The sequence below is a fragment of the Brassica oleracea genome, chromosome C3 (assembly GCF_000695525.1).
Source record: "Brassica oleracea var. oleracea cultivar TO1000 chromosome C3, BOL, whole genome shotgun sequence".
Lineage (NCBI taxonomy): Eukaryota > Viridiplantae > Streptophyta > Magnoliopsida > Brassicales > Brassicaceae > Brassica > Brassica oleracea.
In genome coordinates, this window is record NC_027750.1 from 25,848,863 (window position 1) to 25,858,218 (window position 9,356).

Consider the following 9,356-nt stretch of genomic DNA (forward strand, 5'->3'; position numbering starts at 1 on the left):
GATGAATATGGCGAGCGACTTCACGGGGTCGCTCCAGCTAGGTCGCTCTGAGAGGTGCTTTGGAGCGACCTCATGACGTCGCTGCAGAACCTCGCTCCCCTGCTCTGCTCGTCCAATGATCACATATTTCACCTCCTTTGAGCTCCAAATGCATCCAAATGTCCCCAAGAACTCCATGTGGCACTCCAACACCTGATAAAGACTCATGTATGCAAAATGTAACCTAAACATGGCTAAATCCTAGTCTATATGATCAAAATGCACATGGATGAATGGATAAGATAATGGAAATATGCAAGATATCAACTCCACTTCACATCATATTTTTGTACCACTTTGGGCAGAAGACTTTGGAAGACTTTCTGAAGACTTCCCAAGAAGTCTTCTAGCATAAAATTCATTTGAAGATTTCCCAAGAAGTTTTCTGAGAGTCTTTCGAGAGTCTTCCAAGAATTATCCCAGAATTCTTCCAAAATTTGTCTCAAATCTGAAAAATCTGCATATTCAAAAGCATTCAAATGACTTCAAAATAGAGAAGACTTCAAAAATAAATTTTTAGATAATAAACAAAACAGTTACATTAGGTTGGATATATAATTTTCTAAAATCTAATATATAAAACACGCAAAATACATATCCAAAATTTATACCACTTTAGGCAGAAGACTTCGGAAGACTTCCTGAAGACTTCGTGGGAAGTCTTCTAGCATAAAATGCATTAGAAGACTTTCCAAGAAGGCTTCTGAGAAGTCTTCTGAGAGTCTTCTGAGAATCTTCTGAGAAGTCTTTCAAAGTCTCTCAGATCTGTAAAAACCTGTAAATTCAAAAACATTCAAATGACTTCAAAACATAGAAGAACTTCAAAAATGAAAATTTTATGCTTACAAAATAAATAAAACAGTCACACTATGTTGAATCTATAGCTTTTTAGAATCTAACATATAAACACACACATAAATTCATATCCAAAATTTAGAGATCTACCTTTGAAAGAGTGAAAGATGAGAATCATGTAATGAAAAACCTGTAAAAAGAAGATAAATTAGTGAGAAGACATAAGAAAAAGTGAGAAATAGATATAAAGTTTGGTGTTTTGATGTTCAAAGAGATCAGAAAGAGGTTGGAGAGTTTTAGAGTGAGAAACATTACATTTTTGTTGTAGTCATTTGAGAGGAAGAAAGAGAATGTGTAAATTTTCTTTATATATGGAGACAAAAATTTCAATTGGTTAAATATTTTTGACCCAGAAGACTTATGGAAGACTTATGTAAGACTCATGGAAGACTTCTGGAAGACTTTGATTTTGGCGGGAAACCTAAATTATTCCAAAATTTAGGCGGAAACCCTAAATTTTACTTAAATTTAGGCGGGATGTGCCGGAAGACTTTTTTTTAAGTTTTCAGTGAATCTTCTATACCCTAAAATCAAATAACTATGCAAAAAAACCTTTTTAAACTTAAAAAAACTTAGAAAGTGTTTAAATCAAATTATTTGATAGTTACTAAACATATATAGGTCAATTTAAAAAAGGAAAAAAATAAAGATAAGATTTCAAATCTAACCCTAAAGATACTAACAATACTATAACATATGTTACCAAACACTAAACCAATGACTCATGAACCAATCTACATTACTCATCTGTGTTGAAAATAATTCAATTTCAGATAACCTAAATTTATATCATTGAAAAATGTTTATTATTACATGATTTCAAATTTTAACCCATGGAAATATTTCATATAAATAATTTAAATTATTTTTAAGATCTAATCCATGAGAAGACTTTCTCGGGAAGACTTTCTCTGGAAGACTCCTGGAAGACTTATGGAAGACTCTTGGAAGATTTATGGAAGACTTTGATTTAGGCGAAAAACATAAATTATTCCAAAATTTAGGCGGGAACCATAAATTCGACTAAAATTTAGGCGAGATGTGTCTGGAGACTTCTTTTTAAGTTTTTTGTGAGTCTTCCAGACCCTAAAATCAATTAACTATGCAAAAAACCCTTTCTTAAACTTAAAAAAAGAACTTAGAAAGTGTTTAAATCAAGTTATTAGATAGTTACTAAACATACATGAGTCAATTTGAAAAAGAAAAAAATGAAGATAAGATTTCAGAATCTAACCCTAAAGATACATACAATACTATAACATATGTTACCAAACCCTAAACCAATGACTCATGAGCCAATATACATTCACTCATCTATGTTGAAAATAATTCAATTTCAGATGAACTAAATTTACATCATTGAGAAATGTTTATTATTACATGATTTCAATTTTTTACCCATCAAAATATTTTTTATAAAATTATAAAATTATTTTTAAGATCTACTGAACGAGAAGACTTACAAAGAAGTCATCGTAGAGAAGACTTACAAAGAAGTCTTCTCTAATGGAGGGTTATAATGGTAAAATTGAATACATGTTTTTTGTTTGTTCACAAGGGGGCTGTTGTAATTTCGCTAGGCTTTTGAGTTACTTTTGCATTTGATTGAATTTGGGATACACTTTTGTATTCAAAATCAAGTTTTGAGTCATTTTTGGCAAATCCCCCTATTTTTAATTTATATTATAAATTTTTAAAATAGAAATATTTTCTATAATTTTTAAAAATTTTAAAATATAATTTTATAGTTATTATAATATTATGTTTTTTAATATTTTTATAATTATATAAAATGTAAATATTGTTAATTTATTATTTAACAGCTGTTGTATTTGGTGGTTTACCAGTCATAAGTATTCGCAAACGCACCAAATTTTAACAGTACGTAGTACCAGTCGTACAAATCTCTTAAAATCGCAACCACTTGCATCCGCAAACTTCCGCAAACTTCCGCAACCGCAACCGCTGAAATTACAATCGTCAGGCCGGCCCGGCACTAATCGTGCACACGTGTAGAAACATGGAATCCTTTACATGATTTGTTTTCTGGTTTTTAGGATTAATCGGATCTTCGGATCCGGACGACGCTGGATTACCAAAGAAAAAAGTGTAACCAATGACGAACAGCTAGCCGTGCCGCTCAGTCAAATGAAAAATGACAACAAAACGAAAACCCTACGTCTCATTATAAAACGTTTCACATAAGTAAAAGCTAGAAAATGATAAAAAAAAGTCCAAGATATAAACGACTAACAAAACAAAGGATATATAGATGAATCGTGATACACGAGGCCTTCAGAAACGTCACTAGTGAAGATTCGCTGGACCGCTGGATGAGTGACATAGAACGATGGATGTTTTTGTTTTGTATAGTATTTTATTTTGAAGAGGTTCTCACCATATTAAAGTGGAATTGGATGAATGAACAAAGATGTGATGGCGTCTTTCAGCTCCCCAGGATTTGTGAATTTATCACTCTCCTTGTAGATAAGATCAACGGGTCGCGAAACATTGAGTTAACGCACCAGAACCTGGCGTGGCACAGCGGTTGTTGTCAAAAACTCCTCCATTATTATTTTGTAATAATCAGTAGCAATCTTGTTTAATTCTTCAACAGCTTCTTCTTTGGTAACTTCATGTTGCTTCATGTAACAATTCAGACCTGTAGCCACTTTTCCTCTCTTCATCTCTCGCTGTCCATCCATCATTACACTTGCTAAGCTCACTTGTAATACAAAAACTTGTTTTCATGATTTTGAATGTATTACCTCATAGGTGGATATGTCGTTCACAATACGAAAAACACCATTCAAAGCTTCCATCATTTTGGGTTTGGAATTGTACCACTCGCAGATTTGTGTCTCATCACAATCTTCCATCGCGATAAAGCTATAGGCAGCATATTGATCCATTGACGTCCTCATGCCAATCTCCATGTACTCCTCAAAGGTTGGCACGTGACTTTTGCGTGACCATTTCGAGAGGGCCAAGTACGCTCTCGCCAACTTCTTCATCTATATGCAAATCATTATGTTTTTTTTAAACCTCAACAAATAAGCTTGACAGCAACAATTCTTAGGACTTACCTCATCAACAACTACTTGCACAATTTCTGATCTTCCTCCTGGCCTCATTTCTTGTTCAATCTCTTCTAATGTCTCAAACACACTTCCAAAAACGATTCTTACATAGCTTGGTAGCTTTTCAGTGCCCCCAAGATCCCATCTGGACAATAAAAATGCATGTCTATTTACCTACTCTTAAATTTATATAAGGGAATTAATAGAATAGGAGTTAAAGATAAAACCTCTGGAAAGCATCCACAAGACTTGTAACTTCAGGAAGGGTGCCATATGCATCACATGTATCATTAAAAACAGTCGCCACCGCTGTAAGTTTAGCGACTATAATTCTCCCAAGTGAATATCGTGGCTCGAAATACATTGCCAGTGACCCGAAAAAGACCTCTACAATTCTGTCCCTGATGTAAGGTAGCTTAGATGAAAGATCTATATCTTTCCACCATCTGCAATAAAAATAAAATATGCAAATAAAGCAAGACTGACAAATATTGAGACTCAAGAATTAATTACCACAACGTACTTGGTCAGATCTTTTAGCTCTTGGATGTAATGTAGCTGACAATAGTTGAAGTTGAGCTTAGCAAACTTGAGCAGCGTCTCGTTGTGATCTTCTTCTTGATCGTAAAAAGATATATATTCTCTTGTGGCTAGCATCTCCAAGTTATGATATCGAGCTCTACACAATGCGTTTTTTATATGCGTAGAGAGATGGGGACTAACATTTGCTGCGTGATTACCTGTCAACGACTCCAAGTGATGCCGAGTGAAACTCAGTGCCTCGTCCATTATATCTTCAGATGGTGTCCCGAGATGTGCCGCTTGGTACAACTGCAGCATCCCTCTAATATCCTCAGCAAAACTTTCCTTAAACTTTCCATTTTCACCTTGAAATCTACTGAATGCATCTACAATGAAACCGAAAGCGAGATTACATATGTGTGTATATTTACGTGACTCATGTTAGCTGATGTTCTTACCGCAAGACATGTAGTAACCACGTAGTCTAAAAACCTCAAACACGGTGGAGATTGTTTCCAAATCATCTTGTTGGGCTATTATGTCATCCATTTTTCCAAAAGCTTTGTTAAGAATCTCATCAATCTCAGTCTCGAAATGATATGCGATTCCAAGGTTCACTAGCAAATGGATGAGACGGATCCTTTCACTGTCCCTATTTTTGAAAGACATGAGCATATCTCTCACTTTTGGCTTCATCTTCACTTCAATCTCTCTCGATAAATTATCAAATTCCTACGAAAGCTTAGATGCATTTTTATAAGTAATAATGTTATCTGAACCAACAATCTTGAACCACATAGTGTCATCATGTGAGATTTTATCCATCTATATATCCACTTACATCGACATCGAGGGGAACAGAAAGGAAGTGATCTCCCCAAAGAGTGGGAGAAAAGTGTACCAAGGGACGAGTTCTCTCAAGATCATCATTACTATGAGTAGCCCTAACGCAAACCAAGTGGTATTTTTCCGGTTTCAGGGAAAGAGTGTGATTGTGAAGCCAACGGCTAGGAAAGAGAGAGACGTTGGTCTTGAGATGGAGAAGGACTCTGTTAACGTTAGGCAGATTTTTAGGACCAAAAATCGATCCTGTTGATTCCATATTGGTATTGTCCAAAAGATATAGTCGAAATAATCTTTAGTGATACTCGTTGTAATGTTTGGTTTCCATTTCAGTTGACTCTGTCATATAGTACGTAAAAACCCTAGAAGTTTGCGTCCGCGCACACGTTTGAGTGGAGTACTTAGATATCATCGAATGAATTAACGATATACAACTACTATCTTCTGTTATTATATTTTGATAAACATCTGTGCCTAGAGCAGCATTATCGCTGACTCTTAAGGAGTTTTAAGAGGTGTAGAACCGACAAAAATTATAAAACTCATCCCTTTTTCCTTTTTTGCAAGAGGCGAGTCCGGTAGAGTTTTTTACTGTTCGCAAACTCCACTCACATGCGGCGATCCGCGATTAATCTATTTTTTTTATTTTTTGTTATTTTTAAAATCTGACAAAACAAAAAAAATAATTAAAAAAAAAATTAGAATCCACGCTCCCCCTGCGTAAATGTTGCTCTTATTGTTGGGAAAGAGTGGGAGGAAAAAATGTCAGACGATCATTTAATTTAAAATATAATCAAATCATATTAGTTGGTCAGTCACATGACTTCTTAAATATGTATCTCGTTTTCTCTCTCCCGCAAAATGCAGTAGACTTCTTGGGGAAAAATACTTTCTAAGCAAATCCATAAATGCTGAAGTATAAATCGGACAATATCAATATAATAATATGAAAGCAAGGACATTAATAGATATCTAATTCTGGTAGAACGTTTAGTCCAAGGAAGGGCATCCCGTCTGCAGTAGTGGATCTAAAAACAATTGTTACCCGAGAGGACTATCATAAATTTTGAGTTAACCGGAAGTATTTTCATATAGTTGAAGTAAATTACTTAAAGAAAATCAAAATTTTGTACTAATTAACTTATAGAAAATCAAAATTTGGTTAGTGCCTCTGCTGGTCTGTGCCGAACACACAGCTGAAAGTTATGAGCTTTGAATAAACGTTTTCTCTACAAAACCTGAAAGGTTGCAGATACCCTCGTTCAATCTCTCTGTTTTCATATAATTACTCCCTCCGTTCCTAAAAGATGTATGTTTTGGAAAAAAAATTTGTTTCAAAAAGATACATTTTTTACCTTTTCAATGTATGATTTTATGAAAAATTGTAAGTTTCAAAAAAATTAATGGTGTTTATTGAATTTCTATTGGCTAAAAATTATGAAAAATTGTCATTCACAAAAAACAATGCATATTTAATGAATTTTCTTAATATATGTGAAAAGTTTAGAATATACATCTTTTAAAAACAGAGGGAGTACTTACCAAGGCAGTAAAGGACATAAGCCTATTAACTTCTTCAATATATTTTTCGGTCCTTCCGTGATTCTTCATCTGAAAGTTGAAGTTAACGAGGGTTATTGCTTCTGTTTCGGGAAATTGCGTGATTCCTAGGTTTCCGGCTTGAGCTTAGGAGTGCGCAGAAAAGACAAATAGGGAATATTGATACTAAATTCATACGACAGAGGGCCAAAGGCCAGTTGTTTTGTACTCTCTCTGTTACACAAAAAGTGTTATTTAAATATTTTTTACACCTGTTAAAAAACTGATTAAAATGTATTTATGTATTTTTTATTAATGTCATATATTTAACCAATAATATTTTAGATAAATAAATTTATTTATAAGATCAATGCATTTTATAATTAATATTGAACTAAAACTAAATATAAATTGCATTAGAATTTTAGAACGACATTTTTTATGTAACAAAAAAAAATGATAAAGTGATACTTAATATAAAACAAAAGAATTGGTATCGATGAATTTAACCTCAAATGTATATTCATGTATGTATTAGTATATGTCATGCTAATGCCGCATGATTTCAATCAATTTCTTAATATAAGGAATTAAATACAACATATTTATTTACGTTCTTTTTTTCTGCCAAATATTTACGTACTTTTTTCTTTGATTGAAAAAGATATTTATAGCAAGTTAAACTTATATTTATAGGAAGCAAATCTTTTCTCCTTGGATTACGCAAATTCAAGTTATAGGAGAAGGTGGTTGAGGTCAAACCAACCCTAGAAACATCCACGTGGACGTGCACCACCTAAATTCAAAACCTTTAAATGAAAAGATTGAAATCGTTGGGTTCACCGTCTCATCAGATCAAACAAATTGTTCACTGATCTGAGAGAGATAGAGATGACGAGCGGCGAAGATGACAAAAACAGATCAGTGCAGCCTCCTCCTTTTCAAGGCGCCCCCAACTATCCACAGCAGCCGCCTGCTGGTTATCCACAGCCGGCTCAGCCCTACGTCTCCGGTAAGTTTCTTATGTTCTCATTATATGGACAAAATGTTAAATTATCAGATTAGCTGTCTGATTTCGTGTTTTTGTGGGGACTAAAAGCTTTTTTTTCTTGATATATATTCTATTGAATATTCTTTAGATGATTTATTTTATTTCGTAGTACCATTATCATTATATTATTCAAACCTGATCCAGTAATTGTATTATTGTGTACTAACCTGATCAAGTAATTAAAAGAGAATCTATCTATTGCCTCTTTTGCACCGTACTTCTTCGTGGTATATATGTCTACTTTTGAGAGATTTGAGAGACATCAATATGTACTTAAGAATTGGAGATGAGTTGATGACTTGGTGTTAAAAACTGTTTTCCATACTGAAAAAAAACAGTGCAAATTCAAAATGAACTTTACTTCAGAATATTTAAGATGTTGGGTTCATATAAAATTAAAATACACTCTAAATCTCAACAAACGCAAAAAAAAAAACAATGGAGACCAGTGTTTACTAGAAAATAAGACATATAATCTCTTTTCTGTCAAAATTCTCTTCCCAATAGTCTAGTTTCTCAAAAGGGTAGTGCCATTATCGCCACCACGCACTACTTGGCTGGTCTAATCTAATGCTCGTTCTTGTGTTTCTCTAGGTTATGCCGTAAATGGGCTAACAGAAGAGCAACGTCTTCCTTGTTGTGGTATAGGCATTGGTTGGTTATTGTAAGTCTAGTCCATCATTATACCTTCTCTTCTGATCGTTTACACTATTGTCAAGCAAACACAAATCCACCTTTATGTTTTTTTTTTGTTTCTTGATAGATTCATCCTTGGTTTCTTCTTCGGTGCTATCCCCTGGTACATTGGCTTCTTCCTTTTACTATGCTCTAGAAATCCGCGTGAGAAACCAGGATATATAGCTTGTACAATTGGAGTGAGTTTCCATATTATTTATCTCTTATTGTACCTACCAATACACTTTTTTTTAATTGTCCTGATGAGACTAAATTAATTCTGACCAACAGGCTGTTATTGCCACGGGTTTCGTCGTTTTTGGAGCTATAAGAGGATCCGGGGTCTGGTAGTAAAGTGAAATGTAGTGCTCCAAATCCGGTACAGACCGGTTCGGGAGATACTGGTGCATAAGAAGATTGTACATGTGTGTTTTTTACTTAAAGAGCTCAATGTCTACTGTTTGAAGATTACAGAGCATTCAGAAAGAAATACTGTCTCCTAAAAACCATATTAAAGTGTTTCTACTGAAATCTTTATATATAAAGTTAGTTTTTTCTCTTCTTATCACAAGTGGCAAGGGGGTTTGATGACATGTATCTTTCATATATTTTTTTTTTTACATTTTAAGTCCTTTTTCTTATAGATTATTGGAATTTAGCGAAGAATTTTCTAATTATGCACTATTTACTCTTTTAATATTAACTATCTTTGTATAAAATTTGATAATTTATTTTATTGGTCACTAAAATTC

General features: G+C 33.8%; 2 protein-coding genes across 2 annotated transcripts; one reads left to right on the forward strand and one right to left on the reverse strand.

The window, feature by feature from the left end:
* Positions 1-3,410: 3,410 nt before the first annotated feature.
* On the reverse strand, positions 3,411-5,598 carry LOC106333877 (terpenoid synthase 17-like). Its single transcript, XM_013772266.1, has 7 exons — positions 5,338-5,598; positions 4,955-5,228; positions 4,498-4,882; positions 4,202-4,420; positions 3,981-4,119; positions 3,663-3,908; positions 3,411-3,587 (listed from the first exon to the last, which is right to left on the reverse strand). Exons 1-7 carry the CDS (start codon positions 5,596-5,598, stop codon positions 3,411-3,413), a joined length of 1,701 nt encoding a protein of 566 aa, XP_013627720.1.
* Positions 5,599-7,659: 2,061 nt separating this feature from the next.
* Positions 7,660-9,259, forward strand: LOC106328677 (60S ribosomal protein L18a-like protein). The gene is made up of 4 exons (XM_013767167.1): positions 7,660-7,890; positions 8,524-8,593; positions 8,693-8,804; positions 8,896-9,259. The coding sequence occupies exons 1-4, from the start codon at positions 7,770-7,772 to the stop codon at positions 8,953-8,955; spliced, it is 363 nt and encodes a 120-aa protein (XP_013622621.1). The 5' UTR covers positions 7,660-7,769; the 3' UTR covers positions 8,956-9,259.
* Positions 9,260-9,356: the final 97 nt, after the last annotated feature.

Bases quoted from the DNA above. Each gene is read 5' to 3' on its own strand.
- LOC106333877 (XM_013772266.1), bottom strand. From the start codon at position 5,598: ATGGAATCAACAGGATCGATTTTTGGTCCTAAAAATCTGCCTAACGTT. The intron at 3,909-3,980 runs GTAAGTCCTAAG...ATTTGCATATAG, and splicing joins TGCAAGTAGTTGTTGATGAG to ATGAAGAAGTTGGCGAGAGC. The intron at 3,588-3,662 runs GTAATACATTCA...ATGGATGGACAG, and splicing joins ACGACATATCCACCTATGAG to CGAGAGATGAAGAGAGGAAA.
- LOC106328677 (XM_013767167.1), top strand. From the start codon at position 7,770: ATGACGAGCGGCGAAGATGACAAAAACAGATCAGTGCAGCCTCCTCCT. The intron at 8,594-8,692 runs GTAAGTCTAGTC...GTTTCTTGATAG, and splicing joins ATAGGCATTGGTTGGTTATT to ATTCATCCTTGGTTTCTTCT. The intron at 8,805-8,895 runs GTGAGTTTCCAT...TCTGACCAACAG, and splicing joins ATATAGCTTGTACAATTGGA to GCTGTTATTGCCACGGGTTT.